The 18,149-nt window shown below is 40.7% G+C and overlaps 1 protein-coding gene across 2 annotated transcripts in view; it reads left to right on the forward strand.

Annotated features, from left to right (window-relative positions):
• The window catches only part of SLIT2 (slit guidance ligand 2), a 180,734-nt gene that overhangs the window by 15,415 nt on the left and 147,170 nt on the right, over window positions 1-18,149 (forward strand). For both annotated transcript variants that reach the window (XM_083367610.1, XM_083367611.1), the window contains exon 4: window positions 12,600-12,671. In XM_083367610.1, the coding sequence (XP_083223736.1) occupies window positions 12,600-12,671 (72 nt within the window). The remainder of the gene's footprint in view (window positions 1-12,599; window positions 12,672-18,149) is intronic.

The raw sequence follows: 18,149 nt of genomic DNA on the forward strand, positions 1-18,149 counted from the left end.
ACCAGTTGTTACCAGTTTAACAACTGTGGCAGGAAAAGTCACAAAATGGGGCAAAACTCACTTAAAAATGTTTCACTTAGCAGCATAAATTTGGGGCCCAGGTGTCGTAAGTCGAGGACCAACAGTAATGGGAAGTTGGAGGCCTGCCTTTTCCATAACAGCCGCTTCGCCTTGAGATCTGGCAGCCCCCCCCACCTTCTTGTTCGCCTGCGAAGCTTTTTCCTCCCATCAGTAAGATTGGAGCTCATGGGCGAACAATGAATGGATTAGCTACCTGTTGTTGTTCTTTCTTTGTCTTTTTATTTTCTTGTATGACTTTTATAGTTTTATGTTTTTATCAGTGTGCGACACAAGAAAGGGTGGCCATAGGCATCTTTGAAATGAAATGGAATGAATGGATGAATCGATAATCTGAGAGTACTGGAGCTGAGAAGACAATATCTACCCAAGGATTTGGGTGAACCTACAGCAAATCTTCCTGGTTCTAAAGCAGGGGTCTTCAAACTTGGCCACCTTAAGACTTGTGGACTTCAGCTCCCAGAATTCCTCAGCTAGCCAGGGCTGGTTGAGGAATTCTGGGAGCTGAAGTCCACAAGTCCTAAAGTGGCCAAGTTTGAGGACCCCTGGTTTATAGCTTTTGCCCTACCAGAGTTGATGGGGTTTTTTGTTGTCTCCTTGGACGTTCCTTGGTTAGCCTTTGATTAGGTTTAGCTTCAAAGATCTTTTGAAGATGGTTTTATTTGGCTTGCGTATGCTAAGGGGATGCCTGGTGGTTGTAATAGTCTGTTGGATGTTTCTGAGATGTTTTTGATGTGTGGCGGTGTGATTCTGCTCATACATCTTGCGTTGGTTGAGCTGGAGTGGGCTTGAGTGGTCAGGCACGTTTTGATGGAGTGTTGTGGTATCCATTTGATTGGAAGAGATACAGGCAGCAGCGCACTTCCCTTCCCTTGCTGCAGTGCATGTGGACTCTCCCAAACAACATTCCCACACAGCTCCCCTTTGTGGGAAATTGGGCTGCCACCCGGGAAGTGGAGCACTTGGCTAGTGTGGGTTGGTTTTTGATAGCCCTGTGTCGTTTTTTAATTTGCCACCATTTCATTTGCGGATGAAGGTAGGCAGGAAAGGCAGTGTGCTGTTTTCTTCTCCTCTTGTGACTTTTATTCCTTTGAAGATGTTGTTGATTTTTTCATAAATCTTCTCCGGTGGTTCCTTTTTTATTATCTCAGAGGATCAAAGGCTCATTGTGGGCATTTTGTCATGCTATTGCCAACCTGTAGGATCTTCTTGCAACAATTAACTAGAGCAGGGGTCTTCAAACTTGGCCCTTTTATGACTTGTGGACTTCAACTCCCAGAATTCCTCAGCCAGAAGACTTGTTCCTTTTATGACTTCTGGACTTCAACTCCCAGAATTCCTCAGCCAGGCATGCTGGCTGAGGAATTCTGGGAGTTGAAGTCCAGAAGTCATAAAAGGGCCAAGTTTGAAGACCCCTGAAGTAGAGGGTCCACGGTTTCCTCACTTTCTTTGCAGAGGAAGCCTCTGCTGTCCGCTGCTGTTGTCTCCGTCCTGGCTTTGTATGCATTTGTTCTTGGCCTTCTGCAGCCAGAAGAAGCAACTCTGTCTCTCTCTTCAACTTTACTGCTCTGAGCCATTGCCGGGTCTCCTCGTTATATGTAGTATATTTTACTAGTTGTTTTGTACGTTCTAACCATGGAATACTTTGCCTGCCATGTCCCTTTTCTGTCCTTCATTTGGTCTTTCTTGTAGGCCAGTTCGGTCTGTCTAATATTCAGTAAGTCTCCATGCTCCATACTGCCTTCGGTCCATCTTCTTCACTCTCCTTCAGATATTCTTCTCACTCCTCCTTTTGTTCTTCAACTGCCTGGTGTGCTTGCAACATTCCTTGCCCACCTATTTTTCTTGCTAAGTAGAGCACCGTTGTGTGGGTGAAGAGCACGGTTCATTGTCATGGTGTTTCTGGGCTTATCCTATTCTGCTTCCTTTTGGGTCCAGTCCGTTATTTCAGCTGGGCATCTACTGACTGGAAATGCCCAGATGTTTATTGCCTTGATGGGGTTTCTGCCACTAAGTTTGGAATTTTAAGACTTTCATTCTTCCGGTGTACTTAATCCTAAGCTTCTTCTTGACCTCAGCGGGCTGGATGCCATGCTTGGAATCCAGCATACGGTTCTGGGCACCACGATGCAAAAAAGAGGCTGAGATCATAGAAGAAATGCAGAGAAGAGCAACAAAGATGACAAGAGTTCTGATATCTGGCTTTCAGTACTTGATGGGCAGCCACAGAGATGAGGGGGTTGACCAGTGGTGGGATTCAGCCGGTTCGCACCACTTTGGCAGAACCGGTAGCTAATTTTTGGTTGCCCAGGCCCAGAATGGACTTCCAGAAGCAGCATCCACACAGAGAACCGGTTGTTCACCTATTTGAATCCCACCAATGGGGTTGACTGATTTTCCAAAGCATCTAAGATTAGGACAAGAAGCCATGGATGGAAGCTGGTTAAAGAAAGATCCTAGCTGGAACTAAGGAGAAATTTCCTGACAATGAGAGCATATAAGCGGTATAACAGCTTGCCTCCCGGAGGTGTGGGTCCTCCATCACTGAAGGTCTTCAAAAATGGACTGGACAGCCATTTGACCAGGCTGGTATAAAAACTCCTCCCTTGGGCAGGTGGGGTTGGACTAGAAGACCTTCAAGGCCCCTTCCGGTCCCGGGACCCTACTGCATGTTCTATGATGTCATCAGCCTGAAGGATGCTCAGTATTTGTAGTGTACTGATCTTCTTTATCCAGAAGAAAATAGCTTTGCTTTATTTTACTTTATTTTGCTTTATTTTACTTTACTTTACTTTATTTTATTTTATTTTGGAATGGTGGTGCAGTGGTTAAAGTGCAGCATTGCAGGCAAACTTTGCCCACTGCCAGCAGTTCGATCCTGATGGGGCTCAAGGTTGACTCAGCCTTCCAAGGTTGGTAAAATGAGGACCCAGATTGTTGGGGGCAACAAGCTGATTCTGTAAATTGCTCAGAGGTGGCTGTAAAGCACTGTGAAGCGGTATAAGTCAATGGGCTATATTTTTATTTTATTTTATTTTATTTATTTTCTGGAGGAAAATAAGTCCTTGTTAAAAGTGTTAGCTTCCTATATATTATTATTCATGCTTACAATAACAAAAGGAGGCTTTGTTTGTAACTGCTCTCTGTTTAACTTTAAGGAAGAAAAAAAATGTGTTTTTAATAAGGTTCCAAGAAACAAAAACACAACGAAGCAACAATAACAACAAAGCCTCGGCTGCTCTTATTTTCGTAGATGCTGTAATGGCTTTTTTTCCTCCTGTGTGTTCCAGTGATGCTTTTGCAGGCAGAGTTTACAGGTGGTTTCGTTGTGAACAAGATGTGCTTTTCCGAGAGTTAACATGATCAGCGACGAGAGATCGGACCCATTAGGTATTAACGTTGGCTCAGAAAGCTGCCAGCTCCCCACTATCTTTATACATTCAGGTCACAGCGAAGTTTTTGTGTTGGTGCTCAAATATTGACTGGCTGAAACTCTGTCAGTTCCTGCTCCAGGCTGTTCGGCAGGAAAGATTCATATAAATTCTAGCTGCAAAATATGTGGTCTACCCTCCCAGCAGTTATCTGAATTAGTGCAGCTGCTTCTGAATTATAAGGTCTGAGAGAGACTTGCAGCATTCTCTTCTGTCTAAGCTTATTGTCAGAGTTTCCTTATTTAACGAAAACAATTAAGTTGTAAAAGCCTGGCATTTTTTAATACGTTAAAGTGCTGAAGATTGCTGCCTGAGTTTGCTAGCTTCAGTATTACTTTTACAGTGGCAAACTTCTTCCTTTATATATATAAAAAAGCTATCTTGTTCTAAATATATGTTTATAATAGTCAATAGGTTTTAGCTAAAATATTCTTGTTAGTATGTTAATACCTTTGTGTTGAGCAATATACTCGGCGAATAGCTACAAGTATATTGGTATGAAGCCTTTTTTGCTGGTGAAAATGAAAAGGCAGAAAGAAGAAAAACCTTTTATGAATGGTTGGTAAGAATATAGAAAAGAACTGAGATAGAATTTTTTGAATTTGGTTTTAGTCAGGATTGGGTATTGTGTTTTGTTTTTTTTAAGCAGGATGATAAAGTAAATTATTTCCACATCTCTTCAAGCATCTCTTATTGCCCTCGTTCCTTTTTCATGAAGCCATTCTATACAAAATGCTCATTCAGGTCACTGCACCAGGGGAATTGATGAGTGGCCTTTGATGGTAACGGTCGTGACCGTTGCATTGGCAACTAGTATCACGTTTCACACCATTATAACGGACATTGGCTGAACGCCAAAAGAGGCCAGAAGACTAAGTTTCATTAGAAATGGATGCCAAAGGTGCATCTTTCGGTTTTCTGCATCTTTTCCTTGTAAATAGGGGTGACATGACAGCAGCCTTCCAATATCTCGGGGGCTGCCCCAAAGAAGAGGGAGTCAAGCTGTTCTCCAAAGCGCCTGAAGGCAGGGGAAGAAGCAACGGATGGAAACTCACCAAAGAGAGAAGCAACCTAGAACTAAGGAGAAACTTCCTGACAGTGAGGACAATTAGCCATTGGAACCACCTGCCTCCAGAAGCTGTGAATGCTCCAACACTGGAAGTTTTTAAGAAGAGACTGGACAGCCATTTGTCTGAAATGGTATAGGCTCTCCTGCTTGTGCAGGGGGTTGGACTAGATCAAAGGCCCCCAAACCTTTTGGGCACCAGGGACCGGTTCCGTGGGGAGAGGCTTTTCCGTGGACTGGACGGGGCCTGGTTTTGTGTGCTGCCTGCATCCCACGGGTGGGGCTTTGCTTGTTTGTGCGGACCAGTTGTTGGCATGCTGCAGCCCGATACTGGTCCACGGACCGGGGGTTGGGGACTCCTGGACTAGATGACCTCCAAGGTCCCTTCCAACTTTTTTTATTATTAATGTTGTTGTTTAGTGTTATTAATATTATAAAAATATTATAATAATAATAAATATAATAATAATTATTATAAATAGCAATAGCACTTAGACTTATGTAATGCTTCACAGTGCTTTACACACCTCTCTAAGAGTCAGCATCTTGCTGGATCCTCATTTTACTGACCTCAGAAGGACGAAAGGCTGAGTCAACCTGGAGCTGGTCAGGATTGAACTTCCTGGCAGTGGGAAGGCAGAGTCAGCCTGCAATGCTGCACTCTCACCATTGCGTCAGCACAGAAGGAAAATAGCAGCTTGTAGCACAAATGTGTTTCTGGCTTAGACCTTTCTCCAACTCTTTATGTGGGTTACTTGATGTTCTTTGAACGAATGTGATTGAACAATAAGTTGTGCCCTGGGTAAAGCTTGCTCAGCTATGGATTCTACTCATGAGAGGGAATTCTCCCCCCATTCAGATCTGTGTTTTTCTTAGCAGCCGTTTCTTGAACAACCTCTGTGAGTTACTACCGTATCCCAGGACTCTTGTATAGGTTTCTGTCTAGGATACACTTGAATCTTGGGCTCTTTGCTGTGGTCTTCATTTAGCACCCCACCTTTTATTTGGCCTCCTGTGTGTGGCTCCATCATGTGCCAATGTATTTATATGACTATAATTAATTAATTTAGCTTGATTTAGTGCAGCATTGTAATATCTGCTGCAATTATATAGAAATAATAAATGCATCACGTTAAGGGTTTGCTTAATCATGTTTTGTTAGCAAACTGTTGTATGTGTGTTGATTAATGTAAATAATACACTAAACGCCAGAGAATTTCATTAGGCCAGACAAACAGACAAAACAATCTCTGCCTTAGGTTTAGTCATGTAAGGTATAATTTTACCTGATGGCTGCATGCATTTGTTTATTACACTTCAGAATATGTTTGCTTTTAAACTGGGATATTCATTTAGTCAATCAATTAGTCAATCAATCTGGATATCACCTTAATCTGGGCATGAGAAACATTGTTCTAAATTCCCATTTTGGTGTTTTGGAAGGAATCTTTACAAAGGACATTTAATTGTAAAAGAATTAATTTGAAATGTGAACAAATGAATTAAACTTTTGAAATAGGAACGGTCAGGTTTTCCTTAGGTGAACTTGTTCTCCAAGAAATAAATGCATGTCATAATTTATACATATATAAATTGGCATTTGTTAATGTAGCAGGAGGCAAAATTCTCCATGGCTAGTGTATTTTAAATCTTAGTGGAACATGGAGAAAAGCAACTTTTGTAGCTGATCAGTTAGTAAAATATACTTTGGGGAAACGTGAGTAAAATAGACGCTTCTATTTCAGGATCTATAACAGTTTTGCTTTTCATGGATGCAAAAATGACTTGTTTTTAAATTTCCTTATTTGAAATACTGAATTAAGGAGTTTATCTGCATCAGAAACAAAAGTATACAAACGACTCAAGAAAGATGGTTAAGGAGCTAGAAAGGTGAATTCTGTTTTTATAGATAGATAGAGATGGATATGGATGGATGGATGGATGGAGAGAGAGAGATGGATAGAGGTGGATAGAGATAGATGGATAGATAGAGATAGATATGAATAGAGATAGACAGACAGACACATAGACACACAGACGTAGACAGATTCATTTGTCATGAGACTATTTTAGCAAAAGTTTCCGAAATGCTGATGAGCTACTTTTACTTGGGACTTTTCTAAAGAATAATTCTTTGGCCACCATGCCATTTTTCCCCCTTACACATACTCCATTTAAAACATTCCTCTAAACTATGTCTGGCCTCAGGCTGACGTTTTCTTTAACCTGCTAGAGGCTCTTCCTGCAGAAACCTTCCCGTGTCCGCCGGGGGCTTTGGCTGTTATGCCTCTTTCTAGAGGGCGAAAGGCAATGCGGGCAAGGGACTCGCTTGGGGAGACACCTCTGAAATGAGAGGGTGCCGGGTGGGAGATACTGAGGACCCTGCGCGCCTTTTGCTCACCGTGGCCCCTTCAAGCGACGTGTTTAATTAGTCCGAGCCCCGTTCTCATGGGTCCAGAAGTCAAATGGCAGCGAGAAGCCCTGTTTGCTCTTTGCAGGCCTTTTTTAGAAATTCCAAGACAGGAAAGTTGTTTATTTTTCCCACATATTTTTTGTTCTCATTCTCTGAGACCCTGTGGGCTGGATGCGCTCTCTCTCTCTCTCTCTCTCTCTCTCTCTCTCTCTCTCTCTCTCTCTCTCTCTCTCTCTCTCTCTCTCTTTCTCTCTCTGCCTAACTGCTTAAATTAGTGCACTGTTGCACAATGTCAAAATAATTGTAGCTAGATCTCTTTTATTAAAAAATTAAAAATAAAATCAGAGTGCACATTGTTTTCTTTGCATTTTATTTAAGGCTCACTATCTCAGTCCGCAACAGAATGAATACAGAGATGAATTGAAATGATAGCTTTTAATCGCATGGAAAAATTATTTATTCATTTGCTGTGCATTTAAACCACACAGGAGTGGTTTTGACAGTGCATTTAATTCCTGATAGGAAATATATCATAATACATTCAAATATGAAATGGTTTCTACTGCTTGTAGAGCTTGCTTCAGATATACACCCCCCGTCCTCTTGGAATCCTCATCTCTACAAAATTGTCTCTGAAACCCAATATGTGTGATTTGTTTTAAGGGCTGATTCTAACTTATGACCACGAATGAGCCCCAAATTTATGTGGCTAAGTGGAACAATTGTTAAGTGAGTTTTGCTCCATTTTACAATCTTTCTGACCACCATTGTTAAGTGAACCACTGCGGTGGTTAATTTAGTGATGGGATTGTTAAGCGAATCTGGTTTTTCCGTTGACTTTGCTTGTCTGAAGTTCTCAAAAGGACACTGCAACCGTCGTAAGTACGAGTCAGTTGCCAAACATCTGAATTTTGATCACATAAGTATGAAAAACGGTCATATGTCCCTTTTTCCAGAACTGTTGTAACTTCAAATGGTCACTAAATGTGTGCCAAGGGCTACCTGTAATTTCAATTGCCTTACCGTAAACTTGTGCAATTACTTTTTGGAACAATACAACACTTTGTTTGATGTGCTGAGTGGCAGTTTTTGAAATGGTTACTGTTAAATAGCGGGTTCTTTGACGCAGGAATGAGGACACAGAACGGAGTACAGGATAACTCACAGTTTATTTCGTGCTGTGACCGTACTGAGGGAAATGGCTGCAACCAGCCGCAATATATAGTCTAGCCCCTAGGCGGCAGCCAATAGGTTTGAATCAACCATTGCCGCCTGGAGCTAGCCAATTGCAGCACAGAAGACTTGTAGTCTGGGTTGCTGGAGAGCTGTTAGCTGCTCCAGCAACCCACGTGGTATTCCCTCAAAAAGCCCAGTACATAACAGTTACCTTTCAGTTCTTATATGGCTTGTGGCAAATATTAAGTATTTCTTTATATATTTATTTACTACATGACCCAGTTGACCGTCACTGCCCATCAAAGGGCTTGGGACCACAAATAGCCAAAATAATAGAAAACCAGGAAACTAAATTGCTCTGGGACTTTAGAATTCAATCAGAAAAGAGCCTGCCACATAACACCCATGATCAGCACTTTATACACATCCAACACCCAACAGAAAGATAGTGAAATGCTCAAGAATTACAAGTCAGACCTACACCTCGAGTATTACTTTCTGCACCTACTATTTTATTGCTAAGAATAGTCGATTCTGACTTCACAGCCCTGAACTACGTGCTCTGAGTAGAATAAATTAAGAATCACATGTTTTTACTTAAATCAGTTATAATTCTAATGGCAGAAGTCCTGGCTCAAACTTGCTTGGATAAAAGGAAATATTAGGGCTCACTCGTTGTTCATAGGAATTCAGATGGAAAATATGTAGGCTTTTTAAAGTTCCTTAGATCAAGGGTCCCCAACCTTGCTAACTTTAAGACTTGTGGACTTCAACTCCCAGAATTCCTCAGCCAGCTTGGGAGTTGACGTCCACAAGACTTAAAGTTGCCAAGGTTGGGGACCTCTGCCTTAGGTGATACACAATGCATTAATGCATGTTAACGTGTTCCAAATTGTTTCCTTTTTCCTAGAGTCCCCATTTTTCACATCACCATCATCCTAGCCAAGATCCGTTCACTGCAGGGTGAAGGCCTCTTCTGCCTGTTTCCCACCAAATTACTCCGGAATTTTTCTTTTGCCAGTTGCGCCCGCCATACTTGGCTGACGTTGTCGATCTGTCTTGTTTTAGGTCACTTGTGGATGCTTTTGATTGAGTGGGATCCGTTCTGTGACTGCCTTGGTCCACCTGCCCTCAGCCCTTCTTGCTATGAGACCATTTTCGTTCTTTGACTCTCTTGAGGGCATTGTATGCTTTCGTTTGTTCTCTGATCCATGCGTGAGTCTTCCTGTCTTATCCTGGGATGCTGAGTGTGTCTCTTTCCAAGGCATTTTGCACCACTCCTAGCTTTTGTACCAATTGTGAGTTTAGTTTCTCTCCAGGCATAGGGGGAGGTTGTCTTTGAAATTTAGCTTAGCTTGCCAAATTCCTGCCAGCCACATTTAACACACCGTTCAATTTCCTTTGATACACACCTTCCACTAAGATCCGTTGGCCTAGGTATATGTGGGGGTCTACTATGGCGAGTTCTTCTCCAGATATAAAAAATTATCTTTCTGTAGTGAATTTATTAAACATAATTTGGCTCATTTTCCAGGTTTATCCTTTTCATTCTAAGAGAATCTATATATGTAAACACTTCAAGTATTCAAAAAGAACAGGATTTTGTTGTTGTTGTTTGTCTTTCAAATACTCGTGGATGTGAAAGCGACCTACATCATAAGGATTATTGAATCAATACATCGAAACTATTGTGATCCATATTGTTTGAATTAATAGTTTATGAATCTGACCACCTTAACTTATGTAGCAGCCTTAACAACTGTTTTCCCCCCTCCAAATCTTTGCAATATAAATAACCCATAAGAATTATACTGTCAAGTGCTGGGGAAACTGGGAGATTCAGGCAGTTCAAAGGAGTATAAAGATTTATGCCAAGCTTACCGTCCCTACAAGAATCTGGCCAACTAACAGTCTAGGGAAATGAGCGGGAGATAAGAAAGGCCTTCAAAGTGGGCTGAACTTAGATCTCTTGTGGGCGCCAAAAGGATTCACTACTGATGACGCGTTTGACCCCACCCCTCCCTCGGGCTCAGCCTGGTCATCTCCTAGATATACTCAGATAAAGGGATAAGAAATCAAGCAGTTTGGAACCAATTATGTACTTGAAGCGCAGAGAAGATAAAGGGAACCATGGTTACTGCATGTGATGTAGGTTTGGCTATATTCGTCTTTATAATATCTTGCATTTGAATGTTTCTTTTTATATAGAAGAAAGGAACCACGGCAGTAATTATTTTCCCTTTGAACTATGTAACAGAGAACGTTATTTTCAATTTTTCAAACTATTTCATATAAGAAATTGTGATAAACCTGAATTGCTACCAACAAGTAACCACGGGGTTTCCTGCTATTTTGCACCTTCGCTCTAAGGTTTATTGATAAAGGGGCTTTTGCCGCTGCTCAAAATGCTTTGTGACCCATAATTGATGCAGTATACATATCGTGTCCCAGAAAGGGTGGCCTGTTCATGTTCTAGCTTGATTGTTATTAAAAAAAACACCTCCTCCATCGCACCTTTAGACTAAGAATCATGTTTATAGTTGCTTCCTGCATGTGGACTTGGTCCTCTTGCTCGGAAGAGTTTAATCAGAGTGGGTATCTTAGGAAATATCAAAAAGGGAACCTCAGGAAATTGGCCTCAAAAGACTAAATTCCTGGGTAGCTGGATGGGGTGTGTGTGGTGTCGAAGGCCCCGTTGCCTTGTTGAGAGAGCCTTTCGCTCTGAGCAGTTCCTTATGGCAAATTCCACCATTGAAATTAATAGCTTTTTGGCAGGCAGCTGCAGTCTGCGCCTCACCTCCTCTTACACAAATTGGTGATTATTATTTTTTTTAATTCCATTTATATCCCGCCCTTCTCCGAAGACTCAGGGCAGCTTACAAGCTTAGCAGTAGCCTTCATTCTATGTATATGCCTGCTTATTAGGGCTTTCACACACACACACCCAAGCGGCATTATTACAAAGTCAGCTTAATTGCCCCCAACAATCTGGGTCCTCATTATTGCACAGCCTGTGGGCTGAAACAGTTTATCCCTTGGAATACGTCTAGTCCTCGACTTTCAACAGTTCATTTAGTGACTGTTTGAAGTGACAACTGCCCTGAAAAAAAGGGACTTATGACCATTTTTCACACTTACGACCGTTGCAGTGTCCCCGTGGTTACGAGATCAAAATCGAGCCGCTTGGCAACTGACTCGTACTTACGATGGTTGCAGAGTCGAGTCCCGGCATCGTGTGATCCCCTTTTGTGACCTTCTGACAATCAGTGGGGAAGCCAGATTCATTTAACAACCGTGTGACTAGTGTAACATCTGCAGTGATTCACCTAACAACAGTGGCAAGAAAAGTCATAAAATAGGTCGAAACTCCCTGAACAAATGTCCCGCTTAGCAACATAAATGTGGGGCTGAATTGTGGCCGTAAGCTGAGGACTACCCATGCTCTTGAGGCGGCGGCCTCCTTAATACTCCGCTTCCCTTTGGAGGGTCTGCCTTCTCTCCGTTTCCTGCCCGTCATAATGCCAGGGATTTTATTGGTGTTCTGCATCTGGAAAACTCTCAGGGCTTTGCTTTGATTTGCTGCAGCTCCTGTCCGTTCAGTTGGCCCTCCTCCTAATTGTGCAAATTGAACTGCAGGGCATAAAAGCTATTGTGGTGGGATTATTATACACCCCACACCGAGAAAAACCTAAGTTTTTTAAACTTCTGTCGAAACATTTAACTCTCCTGTTCTTTCCAGTATTGGTGTGTAAATGGCGACTACAATGGGATAGCAACCCCACGGCTGGACAGATCAGCTGATAAAGGAATTAAAGAAACACAAACTGTCTCCAACTATTTTTCGAGCTGACTGATACTTTAGGTTTGATCGAAGTTTGGAGGGGTAAAAATGGACTAACTGAAGACTTTAGCTTCCTTTCAGAGAGACATAAAATACTTTTCTAGAATTGATATGATTTGGGTTACAAAAAATCTGCTTCACAAAGTAATTAAAGCCATTATTCTTACAAAAACCATCTTCCTGACCATAATCCAGTGTCTCTACATCTTAAATTTGGCCCTCAGTTGGCCGGCCTTCTTGGAAGGAGCCTCAGTTGCGACGATTCTCTTTGTGTCAGGTTACTTTCTCCTTGTGCTGCCAGAATTACTTGTTGATATATGGAAGAGGACAAAGGAGTTGGAATTTAACCACACATTTATGGGGCGTGTTACATTCCCACGTATAATAAAATATGAAATTAGGCTTGCTCTTGGGACGTAATGTTTCTTAGTGTGGCCCATGTCATTAAAGCCCCCTCTTCAGGACATGAGAAGTTCATGCTAAGATGACCAGTTTGGGTATCCCTTGGCGAACTTCTTTTTTTTAAAAAAAGAAATAATTATTTGAGTGGTAACCCTGTCTGTTCTTTTCTTTTTCCCTTTCTTTTTCATAAAGGAGGCTAAATAGAAATAATCTTCAACTTCTCTCTGAGTTGCTGTTTCTCGGGACACCCAAACTCTACAGACTGTAAGTAGATTTATTTTCTTGTCAGCTTTGGAAGCTTTTGGTATATTCCTTTAAGCTTCTACCTTACGGATTAAATTTTGTTGAGTAAAATTTTAAAAATATGTCCCACTCGGAACACTGTGGTTGTTCTTTTTCCTTCCGGATCACGTGTATGTTTGCCCCATTGGTTGCAGCTGAGTGATTTCTATTTCGAATCTGACTTGGAGAAAACCTGGAGTTTTGTCCTTTACTGATTTTTTTGATGAAGCGGGGGAAGGTCTTCTGTTTGTAGGGAATAGTTTAAATAAAACACCGTTGATGTGCTGGTTCGAAGAACGCTAGTATTCTAATCCATAACGTGTTTCTTGAATTTGGGGATTATATATATATTATACAGGTAATCCTCGACTTACACCAGTTCATTTAGCGACTGTTCAAAACTACAACAGCAGTGGAAAAAGTGACTTAGGACCATTTTTCATACTTACGACCACTGCACCTTCCCCGGGGTCATGTGATCAAGAATTCAGACCACTTGGCAATTGACTCATACTTATGACCATTGCTGTGCCCCAGGGTCGTGTGACACCCCCCTTTTTGCGACCTTCCGACAAGCAAAGTCCCTGGGGAAGCCAGGTTTGTTCAGTAACCATGTTACTAACTTAACTGTAGTGATTCATCGTGGCAAGGAAGGTCGTAAGATGGGGCAAAACTCACTTAACCAATGCCTCACTTAGCAACAGAAAATTTGGGCTCAGTTGTGGTTGTGAGTCGAGGACCACATGTATATGCTAAATACACCTTAACGAAGTGTTTGGATAATGAGATGCATGAGTTCCATAGAAAGGAGAAGTCAACGTGGCTATCTTGCGCCTTGTCGATCGGTGTCAGATACTCGGATACAGTTAGTGAGGTTGGTGGTGTATCGTTGCACGGATATCCGTTTAGCCTCCTCATGGTTTGCTCGGAGGCCCCTGGTCAAAAGGTGTTGTGTTTGGTTACAATCTGTCAGTCGCAAAGTGGGCATCAAAAGTCTCTGCCCTGTTTCCCGGCCCAGGGCATCTTGGTGACTAGGTTGAGCTGGGAAAGCTTCTTGCAGCGTAAAAGTTCACGTCTGAAAGTGAGACGTACCCCTGAAGAACTTTTTTGTGGTGGTGGTGGCTTGATGCTCAGAAGGAAGAACAACAGAAGAGACCAAACTCCCACAGAATTTATGTATAAATATATATCGACGTGAGTCAAACGCATATACGTTCATGCATGGGCCCAAATCTCTTGCAACCCTCACAGAATAAAATATAAACTTTATTGGGATACCTACCAAATTTTCCCTGAGCAAGGTAGATAAATTTAATAAAAAGTGCTGAAGTAGACATCTGTCATCAAAATGGAGTCTATCCGATATTTAAGAGTGATACGCTGGGGACTGCGTGGATGCATTTTCAAGGAACGCTAAAAATATCTGATGAATTACTCACTTTGGTATTATATAGTTCCATATTGCAATATGGGCAACAATGACTGGTGGAGTCGATCTTTTAATTTTTCTCTGTTAAACACAAGATTTTGTTGTTTGTGATATTCTTAGGATGTGTTATAATTTTTTTGTTGAAAATATTGAAAATGCATCCTAGGGCATGCATCCCCATTAAGGTATCAATTGTGATATCAGAAAGTTATTATTAGTCTGTTCCGATTACTGTGCTGTTGATTGTGTTTTGAGTTTCTTAAGTCACTTTGCCCAGATTTGCCCAGATATGGCATTAAAAATTAAGAAATGAATACAGTGAAATTGAAGTAGTAAAGATAATTTAAACAGTGTTTGTTTTTAAAATCTGGTATCCCACATTTAGCATTTTAAATCTGTAGGTTTCTACAAAGTATTTTTTACTTTCATTTTTTCTTTAAGATATTGTGTTAATGTTATCATATTTCTTTCTAAATGAATTAGAGCTTTTTTTAAAAAAAATACTTTGTTCTAACAGCTTTGGGACTTGTTAGCAAAAATGGACATTTGAGTAGATCTATGGTCCGTGGATGTAAAAGCGAAAACAAATTTTCTTTGATGTACACATTCATACATTCTCTTATCTACAGAGTAAAATTTCTACTTGTGCAGAATTCCAGAAAAGGATTGATCTAATTATAAAGCTTATGAAACTAATGATTTTTATGAAAGAGAGAAAGTTTCATTTATATATGTATTTGTAAATTAAATGGTACTTTAAGGGAATGTTTTAGTAGTATCATATAATTTTAAATAGCCAAAAACTATAGTCGCTTTATAGTTATAGTTATCATCATCTCTTTGGTGTGAAATTAATATGTGTAGGAAATTATAAGATAAATAAAGCCTAAGGCTTATTGTAAGCCAATCTATCCTGGTAATCGTCTTGAAGCCTTGTATTAGCACAACTTAATAAATATAATAATTTACCTGTAATCCTAGAGACGTGTTTTTTTCTCAGATGATTTGAGAATGTTTGTATTTTAGATCACATTCAGTTGTTTACATGGCAGCAATTGTATTCAGTTAATCAACGTTTCTCTGCTACTTTGTATACAATAAGCCTTTGGAAGTTATTAAAGCTTGTCAGTGTGTTTCTCAGGAATAAATTATCTGACATTTACAATTAAGGAATAACTTGCTAGAGAAAGGGGCTCTAATGCCTTTTGTTTAGTGGAAAAAACAGTATTGAGAGAATGCACTATATAATAGAGGAATATTAGACACAGTTATATATATATATATATGTTCCTTTGCTGTCTTCCCCACTTTTTCTTTGGTTGACTTAAGATCAAACTATGCTCAGGTCAAAATGTTTCTCTAGGACAATTGGAGCTTGTTTTGGGCTAGGGGACCAATTTGAATAGCATTATTATTTATCCGTCCCATTAACAGAACCCTGTAAAATAGAATCAACTCTACTTTATATAATGCTGTAGAGCAGAATCATAAAACCACAGACGGTTGGTGGCTAACAAAAAGTTGTAAGATCAATGTTTTAATATTTTAGCCTCTCCAAATATTCTCACTGGAGGCTGGTGCGGCATTTGGTATTTTATTTAAAAACTTTGTAGTTAAAAAAGATTTCCACTAGAAATACTTTTTGTGAGACGCTAAAATTGACAATGCAGCTTAATGGCCAACTCTGCTACAAAGAGAGTTGGAAATGTTTAAATGGCTTTGGTGCTGCTAGGTTGCAGCCCGTGTGTGAGCGCCCTCGCTGCTTTATTCGGTGCCTGTTTGAAGAGCATTGAGGCAGTGCATAATGGTTTCTGTGTTCTTGCCTCTTGTTCAACAAGTATTTTGCTGGAATAGCCGGTGTTATCTCTGGCGACCCACAGCAAATGCATTGGCAAAGAACCTTTGATTCAGGAAACCATTATAGCTTCCTGGGTGCTTATCTGAGGCAAATAGGTTTTGACTGCTTAATTTGACCAGTTAGATCACAGTTCATCAATTGCCTTTTGCTGCAGGAAAGAGATTTGGCGAGCAAAATGAAATAATAAAATAATAATAATAATAATAATAATAATAATAATAATAATAATAATAATAATAATATCATTATCATCATCATCTCTAGGTCCTGTCTTCCTAACTACAGGAACTACAAAATAGATAGTTAAAATAGCTTATTTAAGAGTTAACTGGTTTCCTTTCACTTGACTTTACTTTTTAATCACTCTAAAAATATTAGCAGGAGAAGATTTGCAGCTTATTTGGGTATGAGGGTCCCTGCTGAAGCCTGTCTAAAGCTCTGCCTGTTAAATATTGGCTCCAGCAATTTGTGGTGTGAATTGCTGCAAAGCGGCAAAATAAAATTCAGTCTGGTCCTTTATGGGCCTTCACCCCAATATCTGTCTATGCGAGGTTTAGACCAGGGCTCTGCAACCTTGACTTCAGCTCCCAGAATTCCTCAGCCAGCTTCTGGGGGCTGAAGTCCACAAGTTTTAAAGTTGTCAAGGTTGCAGACCCCTGGTTCAGACCAAACCTGAAGAGAGGATAAGTTGATATTCTTTGACCTGTGATGGTGAAGTTTAAGACCTCATACCTTTCTATAGCAGGTTCATGGATCCATCTTTCAAAATACTTCAGTTGTATACTTGTGCTCTGACTCTTAAACACTTTGGCGGAAAGACTCAGTAATAAGCCCAAAACCAGAATAAGGGTGAATATGCATCTATTCAGACACTGGAATTGGGTTGGTGGTTCATGGGTACTTGATATGCTTTATCTGTCATCCTTAGAAGGTGGAGTTAATTATCACAACCAACAGGCAATTGTATATTTCCTTTTGAACAGGGGTCTTCAAACCTGGCCCTTTTATGACTTGTGGACTTCAACTCCCAGAATTCCTCAGCCAGGCACGCTGGCTGAGGAATTCTGGGAGTCAAAGTCCACAAGTCACAAAAGGGTCATAGTTCCCTCACACTGGCTAGGGAATTCTGGGAGTCGAAGTCCGCAAGTCAGAAAAGGGCCAGGTTTGAAGAACCCCTGCTATTGAATGGCGGAGACTGTGAAACTTCTACAGAAGTAACTCATTTTGTGTCATGACTCAGAAACCATGAAACACAACTCTGGTACCCTTAGCGCTTGATGCGAATAGAGTTTTTACTCTGGGTATTTTGTATCTGAATGCCGCTTTCATTTCTTATCCCTTTTTGGATCCACAAGGTGTAAATTCCTTACCTATTTATTTGTAATCAGGGTTCTGCATGTGAGTGCCCTGTGGCACCAGTAGCTCCTTGGCACAAAAGCGCATGGAAAACTCTTGCAAAATTCCTCCCGAGTTAATTTCTGCCAGCTGTGATTAAAGTGCCTGGTACTTGAAGTGTCAGACACTGTAGCTGCCTGCTTTATTTTACTCCTGGCCTCTTTGGCCCTTACCACAATAAATCCGACAACCGTTAGGCAGCAATTGCAGGTTACAGTTGCCATGGTTACCGTTGTCCAGTCCTATCAACATTATTACTCACTGAGTGAGTTACCATGATAGCTACGGCTGATTCCTCTTCCTGGGAACGCAAAGGATATTCGGAGTCGTAGAAGCGATGGAAGAAGTTCTTTGGGGACTGTTCACATTTTTAAAAAATGAGCCATTCTGCTTCTTGCATGTTAATACTTGCTTAGATTCCCCCATCCTAGGTTATCTTTCTTTTATCTTAACATGAAGTGGACATGGAGGGAAAAATGAAAAAAAAGATCTGCATGCAGATAGGCAATGTGCTAGCCCTACAAAATGCGTGTTCTGCAAAACATCATCATCAGAGCAGTTCTATTTGCTTTTGTTTGGGGTGTTTTGTTCTGTTTCTTGCAACGTCCAATAATAATTCCAACAAACTAATTACTTTTAAGCTCCTTTAAGGCTAAACGTTAAATTTTAAGAGGTGTAAAAAGAAGAAATGCTGATTTGTTCAGCTTAATATTATTTTCACCTTTCAACGTTTTACTCCTTTCCGATGCACTAATTTGGCAGTGGTTTGTAATTTTAC

This window comes from Vipera ursinii (assembly GCF_947247035.1).
Source record: "Vipera ursinii genome assembly, chromosome: 7".
In the NCBI taxonomy this organism is placed as follows: Eukaryota; Metazoa; Chordata; class Lepidosauria; order Squamata; family Viperidae; genus Vipera; species Vipera ursinii.